The sequence below is a fragment of the Calidris pugnax genome, unplaced genomic scaffold (genome assembly GCF_001431845.1).
Source record: "Calidris pugnax isolate Ruff unplaced genomic scaffold, ASM143184v1 scaffold44, whole genome shotgun sequence".
NCBI lineage: Eukaryota > Metazoa > Chordata > Aves > Charadriiformes > Scolopacidae > Calidris > Calidris pugnax.
In genome coordinates, this window is record NW_015094506.1 from 42,503,685 (window position 1) to 42,522,580 (window position 18,896).

The 18,896-nt window shown below is 42.3% G+C and overlaps 1 protein-coding gene across 1 annotated transcript in view; it reads left to right on the forward strand.

Moving 5' to 3' along the window:
- CELSR1 (cadherin, EGF LAG seven-pass G-type receptor 1) overlaps nucleotides 1-18,896 on the forward strand; it is a 172,002-nt gene that overhangs the window by 70,411 nt on the left and 82,695 nt on the right. Inside the window, exon 4 of the mRNA XM_014963359.1 lies at nucleotides 3,792-4,430. Coding sequence (XP_014818845.1) covers nucleotides 3,792-4,430 — 639 coding nt within the window. The remainder of the gene's footprint in view (nucleotides 1-3,791; nucleotides 4,431-18,896) is intronic.

The following is an 18,896-nucleotide window of genomic DNA, read 5'->3' on the forward strand; positions in this document are numbered from 1 at the left end:
ATGTTTTTGATAAACTTGGCTGCAGCGGCTTTTGAAAGAACCTTTATTTGTATAGGATACCTATGCTGCCTTCATTACCCCAGTTACACAGTATTTCAGCATCTGCCCCCACTCCTCCTCTATGTACATGTAAGTGCCCCTATCCCCACTTTACGGGAGAGAAACTCGAGGACAGAGCGACAAAGGCCGTTGGTACAAGGGGTTTAGGAGCCAACCCTGCAAAAGGACCTATCAAAACCTCTCTTCCTTTTTGGTCCATCCTGCATTTCCCTTCTCTCTATCCGGGTGGCAGGGGCTTGGGCTGCTACAATCCAGGCTGGCTGCTCAAGCCCCTCTTAGCAGGATGCCGATGTGTCCCATCTGCCAGCACGTCTCATGTTTTTAGAGTTCCTTGAGGAAGCCTCTTGCATGCAGTTGGTTTGTTGAGGCCAAGCAGATGATGACTGTGAGAGCCGGTGACACTAAGCCCTGCGTATGTGTATGTATTCATCTGTGCAAAGGTCTGCTCCAAAGAGTGAAGTGTAGCCAGAGTTCCTCCTCTGTAGCGTCACTTGAAGGGTATTTCACACCCCTGACTGAAGCCATCTTGCGTCTGCCAAAACGTGATGTGGACTTTTTATATCTGTCATAAGACCTTTGAAAACACAGGTTGCTAGAGCCTTTTTAGCAGGATAACAGATTGGTTATCAGATAGCTGCATATGGTAGGCATGTTAGACATCAAGTATCAAAGGACGTCAAGTATTACTGCTCCATAAAATAGTGCTTCCTAATATTATTTTTCTCACATTTCTGGCAGGAAAAATTTGAAACTTCCATGAAGTATTTCACCTGTGAATCTCAAACCACATATAATATCCTGTATTTAGGGCTTAATTCAATTCCCAATAAAGACAAGGACAAAATTTCCGCTTTCTTCACTACGCTTGTTCCAGCCCTCAAAAAGATTGTTGTCTGTTGAACGTAGAATAGATACTAATTTGGTCCCATAAAACCACAGATTGTTTCAACTTTCCATGAATTTCTGAATGAATAGATGCTCGGATCCCGTGATGCTGCTCTCAGACTTGCTGGTGATATGAAAGAGGCGCTTGTCCCGCAGCCTGTATAGCCCTGCCGCTCTTTTGTTGCCTATAGTACACATGCTCGGCCCCTTTTTATTCCCTTTTTATTTCAATGCTCTGCAACGGGGCCGCACAAAGCCGAATTGGCTTTTAAACCACGACTTCATTTTGCAGCTATACGTCTGTGCCCGGTTTTCTTTTGTGCTGCCTGCGGAACAAGGAGGCTGTGTGGTATCTGACACCGGGCTTTTTGCAGTGATTTATTAACTGTGTCAGAATAGCTGTTGTGAATGCTGGGAAGCTCTTGCATATTGTGACAGTTGATATTGATTATGACAGTTTGTAGACTCTCGTGCGTTGTCAGACAGTGGATCGTAGTTTGTCTTCTTACTATACATACCATGGGCTATAGATCATAGTGTTTTCTTAAGAAAAGGACCCATTGTCCAGCGTTCTCACTGGTATGAGAGAACTTCTGTACCGTATTGTGCAATAAATAGCAAAATAGTGCAGGCACCCTATGGGACAGGCAGGCAAATGTCAATTGCTGTAGGAAAAAAAAAAAAGTGAATAGTTTGTTCTGCTTCTGTCCTTTCAGGGGAATGAGCCGTGCAGTTGCCAGAAGCAGGTAAACTAGTCTGAGGGTGTCATTTAGGAAAATACGGTGCATCCTGTGTTGTCTGTTGGCCAGAAATCCACCGACTGCACAGGAGGAGGAGGCTGCAGTGAGGAGGATTTTGGCTCCCCATCATTTCTAAAGGTTGCTTTGGGTCTTGACGGAGACCAAAACTGCATGCTTCCAGAGTCTGAGGAACAAGAGAAAAAGATTTCTGCAAACCTGGGGGAAAGTGAAAGCCGGCATGAGAGCTGCTGTGAGGGGCACATCAAACAGATCACCCCAAATAATGACCCCTTCTGACTGTGTGGTTTTAGCTAGGCAGTGCTAAAGTAGCACTCGGGAGAAAAGACGTTTCTGTTTGCCTAAAAGCTGCTCTGGTGTTGAAAAAAGTCAACAGCCGAGCTTTTACAGACAACCTGATCAGGAGGAGGGAGTCAAAAGCTGTTTGGTTTATTCTATTGCTGTGATTTACTATATTGTTGGAGGAAAAATCTTCCAACAATACATTTCTTTTTGAAACAAAACATTTGAGGTGTAGCAGTGACAGTGAATAGGAAAGGAGCTGTTCTGATTCTTCTGTTCTTGAAAGACCTTTTATAAGAGACCAGAAGGGGTCATAAACTTACACTTTGAGATAATAAAGCATAAGAAAATGATCTTTAGCAATCCATACTATTAGAATTTTGTTCTCACACTGGGTTTAGATTGATTCAAATGCAGTTTCTGCTGTGATTTTACGTTGAGGGTATTCACAATCCATTTCTGCACATATCTTCTGGTTTAATTGAAATAAATGTAATAGCAGATCACTTGTGAAATTATTATTTCTGGGATATTTTGGGCAAAGGCTATGGCACTGAGATGGGACCTAGGGGAACCGGATTCAGTTCTTAACCCCCCTGTGAGCCTGATACTGGCCACTCAAACCAGTTCCTTTCTCTCATGAGAGACACAAGCATTTCTCGTTTTTTATTTACACTATGAGATCTTTGAGAAGGAACATTTCCTATCAGAAGCCAGTTTTGATCTCTCCTGGGATTTCTAGATGCTGCTGTAATTCTAGCCATGTTTTCTGTAATGAGATCTGTATTTTCTTAATGAGTTCTTAATGTTAGCAAGGAGACAGAATTGAACTAAGTGGTTTGGTTTCAGTGATGATGCAACTTCCCGTTCCATGCTCGCATTGAATTTGGAGTAATTATAGCACTCACTGTCATTATTATGTTTCATAATGATAGAATACTCTAGAGTTTGTACATTCACAGCACTACAGTAAGCCTCAGGGTGTACTGAGATTTTACACTGGCATCTCTCAGTCCAGTGTCAGGTATTAGTGCTGTATTTATATAATTATGGGTTTTATTGCAGAACATCCGCAGCAATAGCAGAAAGGCTTTAAAGGAAGGATAAATGAGAGAGTTTTTAAATGACTGCTTTTTGTTACGGACATATTTTATTTGATTTCTTTTTTAATTTTCATAAAAGGGTTTTTAAGAAGTTAACAGTTAAACACTGGTATGTGTTTAAGAAGTTAGGTGTGAGGAATGCAGAAGTTCAGGTGTTCAAATGTGAAGACTTGTTTCCTTGGGACACTTTTTCTACGGTCCTGGTAACAATTCTCTGTGTGTAGTTCTGGCTCCTTAAGCCTGAGACCATGCCTGGAGAAGATAATTTTGCTGTTGTGCTGTGAAAAGTGACAGCTTCCCAGCACCGGTTGTAGACTTAGCAGTGACTTATATGAAGATCCATTCAGTTGCTATCAGAAGAGACCCCTTCTCATTGCCTTCACCTTGGCTATCCCGGGGATCTCAGGCTGTCCATTTGCTCATTGACCTTTGACGGTCATTTGCCTGGGATGTTCTCCAAGTATTCTGGACTCTGAGATGTCCCTGGTCCTTTGGGTCACAATCCTCAGGAGATTTTGTTTTGTTTTCCTAAGTAAAGGCATTGGTAATCACTGCAGAAGGCGGGTACATTTCCTTCTCTCATCCTGGTGCCCCAAAATGCCTCGCAGGCCTGTTTTATTTCCAGAAGACTGTGGAAGCATCCTTCTCAATAGGTTGAAGCCTTCTCTCTGACATCACTGTTATCTTTCTCTCCTCTCCTCAGATGGTGTTCACAGTGTCACAGCAGTCTGCACCCTGCGCGTCACCATCATCACGGATGACATGCTCACCAACAGTATCACGGTGCGGCTGGAGAACATGTCCCAGGAGAGGTTCCTGTCTCCCCTCCTCTCCCTGTTTGTGGAGGGGGTGGCAACAGTGCTCTCTACCGCCAAGGATGGCATCTTTGTTTTCAACATCCAAAATGACACAGATGTCAGCTCCAATATCCTGAATGTGACCTTCTCAGCTTTGCTCCCGGGTGGCATTCGAAACAAGTTCTTCCCCTCTGAGGACCTGCAAGAGCAGATCTACCTCAACAGGACCCTGCTGACCATGATCTCCACACAGAGGGTACTGCCCTTTGATGACAACATCTGCTTGCGTGAACCCTGTGAGAACTACATGAAATGTGTCTCCGTCCTGAAGTTTGATAGCTCAGCCCCGTTCATCAGCTCCAACACTGTCTTGTTCCGCCCCATCCACCCCATCAACGGCCTGCGGTGCCGATGCCCTCCGGGCTTCACGGGCGACTACTGTGAGACGGAGATTGACCTCTGCTACTCCAACCCCTGCGGGAGCAACGGGCTGTGCCGGAGCCGAGAAGGGGGCTACACTTGTGAATGCTACGAGGACTACACTGGTATGTGTTTATCTTATCTTTGACCCATGATTTATATGTTAGACCATCAACCAGGCCAGCTCTGTGTCAAACTGAAATTGCTGACATTCTTAGTCAAAGGGAGAAAAACTCCTGGTGCTGCCTTCTGATCAGGAGAAGGCTTGTGAGTGTCACACATCACTTAGGGTAAGTCCCATATCTCTGTGCATGCATGGTGGTAGGAACCGTGCCTTGCTTCAGGTCATGCAGGGGGCCCAACAGCTGCTGAAGTGATTTGCATTGTGTGAATTTCTGCTCAGAATACTTTATGCAAACGTATTTCTTCTGTCTGGAGGGTAAAAGGTGGGACATATCCCCTGGTTCATGGTTTTGCATGCTAATGTCTTCCTGGCCCCTTAGCAGTCCCCTCCTACTAGGGTATGGTGGGGTTGCATAGCCTCAGTAGGTCATCAACCCTTGGTGGTCAACAAGCACAGAACATGAGCATGGTTTGTGGTCCCAAGAAGCTGCAGTAGCACACATTTATGGGAAGTACTGCAAGTTAGCTCAGGTTTGTAAACGTCCAGATAAATCCAGAAGGGACATAGTTGCTTCCAGGCCTGTCTCCAGCAGCCTGCTGAGGAACGTAGTTTGCCTCATCATGGACTTGACAGCTAATAAAGATCAAAGCGCTGCTTCTCAAATACTCCTGAGAAGTTATGAAAAAATATTAGCTGAATGTTTTCTGGCCCTTCACTAAAGTCAGTGGGATTATTTATGTATTTGAAATTGCACACGCATTTAAGCATTCTGTGCTGACGTGCTCCTGGCTGTAATTTACGGTGACAGCTCAGCAATGTCTTCAGTGATCCCCACAAACGAGGGGTGAAGCAGAGGGGGCTCCTCCCAACGCTGCCTCTCACTGCTGAAGTTATAAAAAATTGAAAACATAAATTATTTAAGTCTCCATGTAAAAAAAAAATCTAGATGATGTGTATTTCTACTGGGCTGGATCCAGCCCTCTCAGTGGAAGGGTTTTCCTTCACTTTCTGTGGCTTTTGGCTCAGGGCTGTAATTAAAAATGTGATGGTGGAAGGAGCCAGGAGTCAGTGAGCAGGGACACGGCAAGAGCAGGTGAACTGGGCTTTCCCCAGCAAGGGGGACAGGAGGTGCTCCCCAGGGTCAGAGTGGGGCTTAGGGTAGCAGGACCTTCCTCAGGAGATGCAGATAAATTTTGTGCCTGACCAGTGAAACCCTGCATAGAGCTGTGGGATGGTTGGAATATTTGGTCTTTGTTGAGGAGCAATTTTCGTGCCAAGCTTCTCATGAATGACTTCCACAGTGAAATACATTATAAAGTCCATTATCCATTATATACAGCTCATGCAAAATGCATGCAGCATTGGGCATCACAAAATAGATTTTATGACCAGTTTATTTCATTTAACATGTTTGTGTACTATTATACTGTAAATAGAAATGGTTAAAGTAGCAAGTTTCGTTAAACAAAGATATGCATATAAATAGAGTTAATTCATCCATGTCCTAGGTTCTGGAATGACATGCATTCCTACATCACATCTGGCTAGAAGTCTTCAGAAAAAAAGCTAAATATACTTCAAAAATGAAAGAGAATAATCTTATATTAATAATTGATGGACATATTTAATAATTAATGCTGTAGTCAGAACAGACACAGTACATATTTCAAGGAGAGGCACCATGTTATTCATATACAAAGGAAGATTTGATCTGTAACGGTATTTTCAGTGCATAGTTGTTAAGTTAAAAATTAACTGTCCTGTTTCCAGGATATTAAAGTGATCAGAAGTTAAGAAGTGAGCACTGCTTATAGCCTTGCCATCTTTAGGTTTCAGAGTTAACTGCACTTCAGTGACACACTTTATTCTTTGAAAGGAGAGTTCGGGTCATGATCAGGTTGGCCAGGGGAAAACACACACAACCATGATCAGGAGGAATCCTTTATCCTGTAAATTGATACAAATATTATTGAATATATCTGTTTTATTGCTGAATGAACATAGTAGAAGTTTCACGTCTACTCTGTGGTTGGTTTACATTATGGTGGTCCCCTTAGGCTCCATGTTGCATGACAATGGTTTTTTCCATCAAACCTGACACACTTACCCACATATGGTTGTCATTAATTTGTTGATTTTCATCCCATTTACAGAATGAGGTGGAAAATGTTATCAACAAGTAATCTATTACCAGAAATATTTTCTGAAGATGCATTATTGAATCTTGTCCCAACCTGCTTTAAGAACTCTTATTTTACTATGATTTTTGTCCTTTCTTTAAATATGTTCATATCCATTTGCAAGTTCAGTTTATATCCATTAATCATAATATTGTGTTTTCTGCTTGTATAATAATATTTATTGTTTACAATGATCCAGATTTTTTATCTATTTAATATTTAAACAGCATAGGTTGGTTTCAATAGTAGCAGTGTCTATTGGCTCATGGAATGCAGCGATCGTAAATCAGAATGAGCAGAGAATTGCTAAGGCTGAAAGTTGGGAGATTCTGGAGTGTTACCATGGTATTAGCTCAGTGTAGTAACATGCCAGTATGAGGTACTTATGAATCTTTGAATTAGATGTAAAAAATGAGATGCAAATGGTAATAGTCAATGAAATGCAGCCTGCTCTGGGAGCTCTCGCATTTCCAATTCCCAATTACGACCCTATGTAGAAAAATAATTACAAAAAAATGGTAAGATCTGTCATCTCTCTGGGGAGATACACTGCAACTCGATGAGAAATCACTACACAATCATAACCCTGTGCTGAATCCACCCGACTGGTCACCTGTTAAAAATATAGCGTTTATTTCCTGTAGAAGATAATTATGTCCTATCTTAAGTGGATGGAATTTCCCCCCATTTTTCCACCCCGCTTTGAAGCCCTCCATTTGTTTTGATGTAATTGTTAGTCATTTATACATGATGAAAGTTTCTCTGTCTTCAGAAGTCTTCTGTTACGGGCACTCAGGTAAACTGAGCTTCTACAAGATATTTCTGAAACCTGATTACTGGCTAGTTTGGGGTGATTTGGAATTAGCTCCACTTCCTGTGATGTAAGGAGGTGAGTGAAGAAGGACATATATTTTTAATCATGTTTTTTTCAGAATAGTGACCCCTTTAACCTCTTTCTCTTTATATACTCCTCTTTATAGTGTAGTGAACAATGTACACAGTAACAGTCGTGCCATTGATGGCAGTGAGCTATGTGCATGGCTAAAGGGTTAAAGGATGTAATTTAACTTAAGCAAACAAATTTAATGAACTTGAACACCACAGAAAGCCTGTGCAATTTTTCCAGCTGTATTTCATGTACCTTTGAGAGCTGCAGAAGCAGCTGAGATGAACTATAGGTGAGGGCTTGGGCAGAGGTGGAGTTGTCTGTACTCCCCAGGGGCAAAACCCTGAAGGACAAATGTGTCATCCTACTCACACAGTGTTTGGAGGCATGGTTGCCACAGTGTTTCCTGAGCTGTGTTTTCAGCCCCGTCTTGGTGCCTCCTATAGGGACATACCACTGTGGCCATGTCACCACCTTTTTGGGTGTGAATTCCCATAATTTCTGCCCTGCCTTGAGCAGGAGCCTCTTGCCATCCCTGGGTCCTCCCGCAGCTCTCGCTGTAGTTCGATGCCCATGGTCCTTCTGTTTAGCAGCCACTGCAACTCAGTTCACCTCTACAGTTGCACTCCCAAAAAGTAAAATGTGATTTGCACAGAATGAAAGCACTCCAAGCAGGGAAAAAAAAAAAACAAACAACCCCTGAAATAAGGAAGAGATTTAATTTTCCCACAGTTCTCCTTAGCACAGGACATTCTCTCCGCCTCTTTTGCTACCTAACCCCTAGCAAGGAGCAATTTATAGGGAAAAAGATCGTCAGAGAATTTCCCATATCCTCTGCATCTCTCCTTGGATTTCACTTCAGAGAGGGGAGAAATCTTAAGTGGTTGTAAATCTTCTAGTAATCAAATACAGCAATTAAAGATCTTTTGCATGTTACACTTTTTTTCTCCTAATCTATTTTTGTGATACCATATTAACATGAGGAATCATGACATGTAACTTGGCCGCCATGAATTCTGACTTTGTGTCTGGAGAAGGTAATTATAGCTGGTTTTGCAGCATCGTGCCAGAAGTCCCTGTTCATAGTGTTCAGTAAGTTCTTAGTGTTTGGCTCTTGCAAACACATAATAGTAAAAGTAAACGTGAAGATTTGCTCTGTGTTATCTTTACTTATATCCATTCTTCAGATAGTAATTTCCCTGCTCGGTCTGATACCAGATTCTCATTTTTCAGGCCAGAGAGATTTATTTGGGAGAATTTCAGCTTTCAAGTAGAGAAATCTGGCAGCCAGGGTAGCCGTAATGAGTGTTTTATCTTGGGCGAGAGGGTCTGAAATTCCACTCTTGGTTACACTTCTGCTGCTCTGCTGGAGTGGTGGGATCACAGGCATGTAACAGCCAAATCCTGTGCAGCAAACTTTAATTTGATTCCTTCAGGTTTCTTACTGCATCTTTAACTCCTTGTTTAGCTTATGATTTTGTGGCAGCAAGGCTGCACAAAGATGGTCCTCACATGGCTGTGGGGCTTTGCCAGCACTTTCAAACACTTGTGACCGAGTTTGTCTTTGCCACAAACTACCAAATAAGAAATTCTGTGGTTCCCGAACACTCCCATAAATGTAGGGATGTTGTCCGTGGTATGGGATGGCTTCATGGGTCATCTCTCTGTGATACCTCATTCAAATGTTAAGGTAATGCAGTGAAGGTACTAAAATATTTTGTGTCGTTGCTGCCCTAACAGTGTCTCTTAGTCCAGGTCTTCAAAGTTAGGCTACTGGATTTCAGGTGCATTTATATAATAAAGAGATTGAAACAACCTAGGCAAGGTCTAATACTGTAAAAAAAATAGTATATTCATTTTCAAGAGTTTAAATATAATAACAGTTATTAGGGTGCTGGGTGACTCGCACTATTTTCAGAATTTAAGGGCTGTAGATTTTCCCATTTGCAAAAAGTTTTTAAGAGTTTTTAATGAAATTTTTTGGATGCGGGAGAAGTTGAGGAAGAGTGCTGACTGTCAGCCTTTTAATAATTTCCGTTGTTTCTCGATGCCTCAGACAATATCTTGTTGTTGTTCCTTGCAGTTTCTCTATGGCAGTACCATGAGAAAGCTTACGTAGGGTGGTTGTGCCCCATGAAGGTGTATAACATTGGAGGTCCGGAGTTTTTTCTTCCTTTTCAGCAGTGCTATCAATGCCATTGTTTTGATGTTTGTACTGAAACTTAGTCTTCGTAACTGCAACACAATTTCCCTTTGATTGCTGTGGACCTGTCACTCTCTGCAGCTGAGAGAACTTTTTCACTCTGATGGAGAGAAAAATGAATGTATGCTTAAAAGATCTTTCCTTACGACTAGTTCTGTTCCCTGCACAGATGTCCCAGCAGAGTCTTTTCCATCAATCTTCAACTTTCTCTGTCTCATCAGCATGAAATTTTTGAGAGGAAAGCCCTCTTCTGCCTTTATTGAACAAGCAGATGTCTCCTTTGGTAAGCTGCAGTTGGCAGCAGTTGGTTACAGTCTGGTGCCTCTGTTTCCTCCCAGCCTGTGGCCCCTTCCAAGCCCCAGGAGCTCGCAGTGCTTGGGCAGCTGGCAAGGACCCCGTAAGCAGAGCAGTGGATGGTCCAGAGGCACAGCTTAACTCCTCTGAACATTTTTCAGAGCATGACTGATGCAAAAGCTGGAAAAGCCTATCTTTTTCTCTTTTTATGGTCTTCACCACTCAGTTATGTACTATGAGACATAACGTCTCATAAATCTTACTCTCAGTGCTTTGAAGTTTCCCCATATGACCATTGCATTTACCCATGCCAAAGAGCGATGAACCCCAGATGTTGTCTCATGAGCTGACTTAATATCTAAGCATATAAGGAACCCATACAACCTATTCTTTGCAATTAGCCATGGATAATAAGTCTTCCATTGGCTCTTGGGCAGTGTATGCTGCATTTGAAGAGCACAGCAGTCAACTGTGATATTTGCTTTCCTTTCTCTCCTGTTAGCGCGATGTCTATTTTGTGTCATGAATTCCTGAAAATAAGTATTAGTTTTGGATATTCAAACTGAGAGGCAGAATTACCAGGCGGAATTGTTGCTTTTGAGTGTATATATATATATTGTCAGGGAACTCTGGCTTCAGATCGTTAGAAGCTGTATCTGTATAAAACGTTTTTCATCTAGGGATTGCTATGGACTCTGTAAAAGTTGCTAACAGCAAAGCAGGGCTGTGAGACACCCCTTTAAGCAACAGGGTACTCTACCTCTCACCAAAGGGATGGGAAGCTGTGGCACAGCATCTTCATCTCTTCCAGGTCACATAAAAGCAGTCGGTGGCAAAGTCCAGAGCAGCTGAGGTGGTTCCTGTGGTCCATCCCTGCGCTGCCCATGGCTAGAAACCTGGGTGAGATCCCCACGAAGGACATTTCTTTTCTGACACAGACTCTAAGCAGAAACCTTTGTGCCCACTGTGTTTAACTCAGAGAATTATTGTGCATGTTAAAATGTGTCCTTGCTGTTTTTGCAGCAAGGCTCACTGTTAATGCATGCGGGGATGGGGCCAGCATGCCTCAACCTTATGGTTGGACTCAACATGGTGCTGAGTTGGACCTGAGGCGATGGCCCAGGTAGCGTGACTGCACGACTGCTTGCCTCCACAGATAGCTGAAATAATAACAGCCAAGTAAAGTTTCACTTCCACATATTACAGTCAAAAGCTAAAGTCTATTAAGCTCATAAATATTTTTGTATCTGTGTTGGCTGTATTTCTGTGCATGTCACCAAACCACAGGAGGTGAACATAGGAAATCTGGAGTTGATATCAGATTCACAGGAGTCATGGAGGTCTACCACTTCTATAGGTGGATTTTTTATCTGGAGGGTATGTTCTTCAGCCAATCTTCAATCTGCACTCACTAGTCAGGATGTGGAAGGCCTTTTCTAGTTGGATTACTGTGGTATATTTGTTGACAGTTTAGTTCTCAAATGGTGTAAGTGGCCTGCAGCCTTCACATCAATCTGCTGTGCCTTTTCCTAAACCCAAACAGAGTTTTATCGCATTACCCTCACCCTGATGTGCATAAATTGGCTACTGTTTAAAGTTTGAAAGTTTTTCCAGTCATGTCCAAACCCTCCCTTGCCCATTTCCCCCCTGGGATGCCACACGTGGGATCATCTTTGATTCAGCTGAACTGCTGCAAGTGCCTCTTCTGGAGCCTCGCGTCTCATCCTCCTCACCCGTTGAAATGCTGGCACTGATCAAAGTCCTTTGCTGTCATGTGGAAACCTAGCTACAGACTTAATGTTGTGTTTCTTCTTTTTAATTAGTTTTAGAACGGTTTGACAAGACTTCTGTTCTTGCCGGGTGCTCCCGCAGCGGAGGTGTGATGGGTGCTTTGTAAAAGCAAGCAGCAGATCACACGCCCATGTAATCACTTAGCCCTGGCTTCAGAAGCTACCTCAGCAATTCATCTCCAGTACATTTATGAACTTAATTCTTCCAAACAGTTCAGGGTCTAGGAAATCCTCCTCACTGATCACAGCTTATCTTCTTTTGCTTCTCCTTGAGACAGCTGTGTGGCTGGCCTGTCCTCTTCATTTACCAGCTCCCCTTGTTTGTCGCCTACAGAGTTTATCACTGATGATTTTACACTTTCTCTGCCATCTGTTGATAATTTCAAGTAGCACATAGCTAAAAATCAGTCTCCGAAGAGCCTGGGCGATAACCCATTTGAGGATGGTTCTATGCTTACATTTACACTTTTACACCTACTTGCTATTAATGCCATTGGTGTCAGTTAGATTACAGCATAACATGGGGAGAAGGTAGGTTCTTAATTGTGGGCTGTGTGGTGTGGAGTCCAGGGGCTTGCAGAGATGAGGGGCCTGTGAGCACACACTGCGGTGTGACGGACTCCCTGCTGTTGAACAAGTGCTGCCCCAGCTCTTCCACCATGTAGGTGTTCAATATTGAGCCCTAATGGCCAGGTATGATCATAGGATGGTTTGGGTTGGAAAGGATCTTTAGAGATAACCTAGTCCTGTACTGTTTCCTGTACTTGGCATTGGTGAGGCCTCACCTTGAGTACTGTGTCCGGTTTTGGGCCCCTTACCACAAAAAAGACATTGAGGTGCTGGAGGAGGTCCAGAGAAGGGCAACGAAGCTGGTGAGGGGTCTGGAGAATAAGTCTTATGAGGAGAGGCTGAGGGAGCTGGGGTTGTTCAGCCTGGAGAAGAGGAGGCTGAGGGGAGACCTTATTGCGTTCTATAACTACCTGAAGAGGGGGTGTAGAGAGGCAGGGGTTGGTCTCGTCTCCCACGTCACAGGAGATAGGACAAGGGGAAATGGCCTCAAGTTGCGCCAGGGGAGGTTTAGATTGGATATTGGGAAACATTTTTTCACGGAAAGAGTTATCCAGCATTGGAATAGGCTGCCCAGGGAAGTGGTTGAGGCACCATCCCTGGAGGTGTTCAAAAGACGGGTTGACATGGTCCTCAAGAATATGGTTTAGTGATTTTTTTTATTGCTTATTTCGTATTTATTCTTTTTGTCAGAGTTAGATTGGTGGTTGGACTAGATGATCTTTAAGGTCCCTTCCAACCTAGACGATTCTATGATTCTAGTCCAGCCCCCTTGCCATTGGCTTCGGTCTCCTCCATTAAAGTGAACTCTCATGAAATCCCTGATGTGAAAATAACACCTTTGACCCTGAAGCCCGGCCAAGCCAAGCTGGTGTTTGCTGTCAGGCAGCCAGGTTTGAGTGGGCAAGGCAGACTGCTAACCTGGCCTGGGTACCTACCTACCTCTGGCACCTGACCTCTCCTTCCCACCTCTCGGCAAGAAAAGGTCCTAAGTGTATGGCCTGAGTGGTCAGTTGTGTTCAGAGCGAGAAAGAGATACCTCTTGAGCACCTCAGGTTTCCTACGGGCATTCTGGTCAGCAACAGACCAGTCTAAATTTAGAATTCTCTTTGTCCTAGCATATGTGGAATCTCTCTTTTATTGTCTTTAGCCTGTTGTAAATGTATTTCTTTTTTTTTTAATTACCTGGCTCCATCCATTTTCAGCAGGTTTTAGGCTCTTGACTTGTACTCCTGGTTTTATACTGATGGGATTTCTGTTACCACACCTAAATGGGAGTCACATTTCTCCCAGGCTTTTTGAAAACCTTTGTTGTAATGAATTTGCTTATCTCCATTGGTCTAACTTTAAAAAAACAAAAAAAGTGGAAGGTGGAGCATAATTACACAAAGTGGAGTTATTTGATATTATAATTTTATAGGTACATGTAAAACCCCTCCTCACTGACGTAACTAAATTCTCACTGTCATAATTGTGAACATCTATATGCATTGTAGAACATTGATCTGAGAGAAACTATGCACACTGAGGTTTGCTTTAATTAAAATATTTTAAATAGCAGTTTATTAAACAACGGCCAGCTTCTCTGTGACCATAGTTTACAGTTGTGCTTTTATTAATTTAGCCAAGTTGAGCCTTGTGTAATGTAAGACTTGGGGGGTTTTTCTCATAGATTTTTTTATGTCAGGTAGGTTAGCTGAATAAAATTTTAAACTTCTTGTAAGCCACACAAATGCATTCTAATACATGCAATCATACACTTGCTAGGTGTCAAAATAGCCCATTTATTAGATTACTGATTAAATGGTGGTTTGGGTTTTTTTGCCAATGGCTAGGTGTCTTAGTTGTTTTTTTCTCACTGAAAACAAATCAGATAGGGAAAAAGAAGAGAAAGGAGGAGAAAAAAAATCAACAACTTGCCTGTAAGTTATTTGAGGGGAAGATAAAATCATAGTGAGATAGTATTTTTTCCAATATGCCTCATGTTCTGGAAAGCCCCTCATAATGTTCACAGCAGATCAGAGATGAAGGCTGAAAAAAAGAAATTCCAGGAAGGCTGGAGTTAAATATTTTAGATCTTCCAAAACAAGAAAGAAATTTAAATTCTTTTTAAGGTAACAGGGCTCCTTTTCTCCTGGCTGTAAATACAAAACTGGCAAACAAAGCAGGGAAACCTCCTTACAATTCAGTAAGACTGAATTGTGAAAAACATACTTGGATTCTGTAGATATTTGTGATTCCTAAGTTAGACATTTTAATTTTCATCAGTAGATAAACAACAGGAAGGGGCAAGAAGGATGGTTGGGTACAGAGACGAGGGTATCAGAATACCCTCCTGTTAGGGAGGAAAAAAGCATAAAGTAGTTTCTTGTGTGTCTGTTCTTTGTGTTATGATGATTGGGAGTTTCGACAGTTGAGCACCAGACTGAGGCACTTGGCCTTGAACATCAAGATAATTACAGTTCTGCAATACAGTTGTGCAGAGCATGGTGGGAACCACAACTTCATTGTTGTTGCAAATGCTCTTTTGTTTAGAGCATCATGGTTCAGTGCCTGCATCCCAGCCCCTGCTCCTCCTGGGGCAGGTTTTGTTCTGCGACCCCCACTGTACGGTGCCCCCCCTCCCCATCGCAGCTTCCCAAGCAGTCATCAGCCTGAATTTTCAGCCTCTAAAAATCAAGATGAAGATACTTTAGTTCAGGCTGCCTCTCAAATTCTCCACAGCTAAGCATATGAGAGCTATTGTACAGTATTTTCCAATATAATAATTAAAAACATACTTCAATTAGATAGGGCCACCCAGTTTCAAGGGGTCAGCACACACTGATGTGCATGTTGTAAGAAATATTATTATGAAGATTAGTTTCTTATATCAATAACTAAACACAATCTAGATGCCACAGTAAAGTATATTAACTCTAACAAGACCATAATCATTTAAAGTGACTTTAAAATGAAACCATATTTTACAAAAAGGTTGAATTTTAGTCTACTAAATTGCTGTTACAGGAGTTTAGTTCAAGCTGTGGGAGCTGGTTGGATTAATTTTGATGAGTCTGTTCAAAAACTTTAAAAAATATAACTTCTTAATTTCTACCTATTCTGTAAATTTAAAAATACACTGATTATGAGATTTTCTGTGTTAGTTGTGTGAAACATTACAATGGCTCTTTCAAGAGTCATTAGGATTAAGTTGCTTTTTGTTTTCTGTTTATGTTTACTGACCTGTGTAGGAAATATTTTTGAGACTACCAAAACATAAGATTATGGGATTATCTTTTTAACCCTAATCTTTTTAATTTGGCAAGCAAAGGGTCATTTTTTGATTTTTTTTTTTCAAAATTTGCCTTCAATGTATAACAACAGAAATTTGATGAGCATCAGATTGTTTTTGCTGGTTCTGCCTCCATCAAGCAAAACCTCTGAACTCTTACAGTCCACAGTAAAGAGTTATACGCTACTTTTAAGTGTAACTTTCTTTTAGCCTAATACTTCTCATACAAAATGAAAATATAAATCTCTGAAATCCCAGCCTCCTAAGATGTAATTATTATAGTAGATTTACTCTAAGCATGTTTTTCCATTGCTTTATTAATATTTTATGGCTTCTCTTCAATTATTCTCACTAATTGGCCATTATGCTTCTTTCCACCAGAGCTGCTGGGACCACCTAGGATGTTAAGGAGCATTATTTGGTCTGAGGGCTGCCTATTTCTAAATGCCATCATTTTTACGTCTGAGGGCTGCCTATTTCTAAATGCCATCATTTTTACCATACCATTAGATTATGCAGAAGATGTGAGTGAGATTTTCCTGTGAAAACTTCTGTAATTTTTGGAAAACATGGAATGCAGGCTCTCTTTAATGGAGGTGTGCAGAGTTAGCTGCTTGTGCAGTTAAGCCCAGTGGGCTGCTGAGGACCAGGGCAGATGGTTTCTTCTGTGCTTTGTCTCTTGTTCTGAGCTGAAACATCAAGTCCATAATAGCTACATGGAGAAAATTAAATGCTGGACTTTTCTGAAGAAAATAGTGATGTTTTTCATTGAAAGGGAGACCCTCATCACCTTTTTTCTACATTCCTGAGCTCTTTTTTTTCCTCCTCGCTTTCTGATGTCAATTATTTGCAAGTGTGTTCCCTTTTTCAGTGGCTTCAAGATGCTGACTTGTTTCAAAGTAAGTGCTAGAACTTTCCCCTTCCCTACAAATTTGAGAAGTGGGAGTTGCAGCCCTTTGGTGTCCTCCTCTGTGGAAAGCAGCTGAGGGAAACCAGGCTGAAAGTGAGTGAGATGCCTGATGGTGCCTGGAAGCACGTCTGGTTTTCCAGCTCCTGAGTTCCTGTTGATGAAAGATGTGATTGCACCCACAGCCCTGACACAGCCACCATGCCTTGCTTGTTTTCCTCATTCACATAAATAGTGTAATATATTTTAAAAGGCCTAGTGTGAGGCCAAAATGATACAGCAGCCATGGGGAATTAGCGGTGCCAGTGGTGGCATTTGGCACCCAGTAAAAATAGCAACTTTGTGTGACAAAATAGTCTGTTTTGTCATCTGAGCAGAGGCATGCTGAGTCTCTGAGTGCCCTTTTTCCTTCTCACTTCTGCCGGTGGGAGGAGGTGAGAACCAGGCATGGTGGCTGGTTCCCATGCTGAAGTGCCTGCAGGTGTGCAGGGATGCAAATATGGACCAGACAGCAAAGGCTGTCCCAAAGGGAACGTGCCCTGCACCCCATGGTGGCTGCTCCAGCTTTTGGCTCCCTCCACGTGTTCCTTGAGTAATGCTCCTGGAGATGAATCAAGGGGCATAGAAAGCAGAGAAAAAAAAATATCATATATATATATATATATAGTGAAGACAGATGATGATAGTTCCTCTCAAAAATAAATGCAGGGAGAGATATTCCTCTGTAAATTAATATATGTACGTTATGCAGAGGTGTGTTTTGTTCTTACACCTCCAGGTTTCTCATTGGTTTTAAGGTGGGATTTTTCTAGGAAGAGATTTATTCCTAGTAAGACATAATGCAAATTGCAAACACAATGGCATAATCTAATTTGGGTTTTATCTTTGACATCTACAGTAATGTTTTCTCCCTACTAAATACATCCAGAGATAAAGCTTAGGCTTTTGAAAGTCACTGCTTCATCACCGTATCTTACCCCAAATCAGTGCAATTTACCATATGATAAATTGCCTTACATACAAACCTGCCACAGAACTTGACATAAACTAGAAATTTTGGTATGTTTCTTTTCTTTGGTGTAGATTTATGTCCTGGGTGAGAGCTGGAACCTAAAAAGGTCTCCACAGCTTTAACTTAAATGTCAATACAGAGGGAGAGGACACCTTGTCAGGGCACTGTATATTACAACAAATGGTTCAATAATTTACAGAGCTTAGAGATAGTTGTAAAATCAGCCAAGAGTAAAGATTAAGACATTAAGAAATTGGCCTTTGGATCCCATGGAGCAAAAACTGTTGTTAGGTAGCTGTGGCAGGCCGAAGACAGGGGTGTTTTATTTCTTGTCTTCCTCCAGCAGAGCTAACAAATTCCAAGAAAGTGCTTTTCCTCAGCTTCTCCTCAGAAGCCTGAGGGTTATTGTGTTCGGTGCAGGGAGCAGGCGATGGAGAGAAGCCAGGTATATTGTGTATGTGTCTTTTTTTGCTCTAGTGTCTGGGTCCTTGCTCATCAGAGTGCTCTGGGAAAAAAAAAAAATCACATTACTTGTGATAAGTGTGGGTAGCGCTTCGGGCGCTCACACCACTCCTGGCCTCATTGCTGGAAGGTGAAAGGCGAGCTCTCTGGTGTAGACAGAGTGGAAGCTTAATGAACTGAGAATTTTTAATCCTCAACAAATATATGAGGAAGAAAGCCGGGTATTAAAGATTCAGTCATTACTTTTGTCTGTATTCTGTTCCTGCCAGCACTGGTGGAAGTTGCAGGGGAGGACAATTCAGTGTCCATTCAGGCTGAGCACATATCATCTTGAGAACATGCTCATAATTTCTGGAATCCACAGACTAATTCATTTCTCCAGCAGATGTGCCCCAAATATCACTAATCCTCCTCGGTATTGTTTCTCTTTCCCCCCCAATTGTTCCTTCTCATTTAAATGCAAAAACACAAAAAAAAAACCCCAAATCCTAAATCATTCATCCATCCATCCGTCCATCCACCCATCGCTGCAGGGTGTCTTTTGTTTTGCTTTGTTTTGTGCCCAGGAAAGGGGAGGAGGAGAGGAACATCTTTGCTCAGGCTGGTGCTTCGCGTAGGATCCTGGGCCTGGTTTTGGGCTGGTGAGGGGCCAGGTACAGTTTCAGTGGCTGCTCTGCCTGTTCAATGCATCAGTGGGCACAAGCTAAAGCAGCTTGAGAGATGGAGACCTCAGCTTCCCCTGCTCTTGCTTTTGTAAAATACCATATAGCTTGGTTGCTAGTCGGAAAGGATCTGGAGGTGGGATGGGGTCCTGGCCTCTCCCTTGCCTTTTTGGCCAGGGGAGTTTTTCATTGTGGTCCTCCTCCTCCTAGGAGCTTGCAGGACCCAGGAG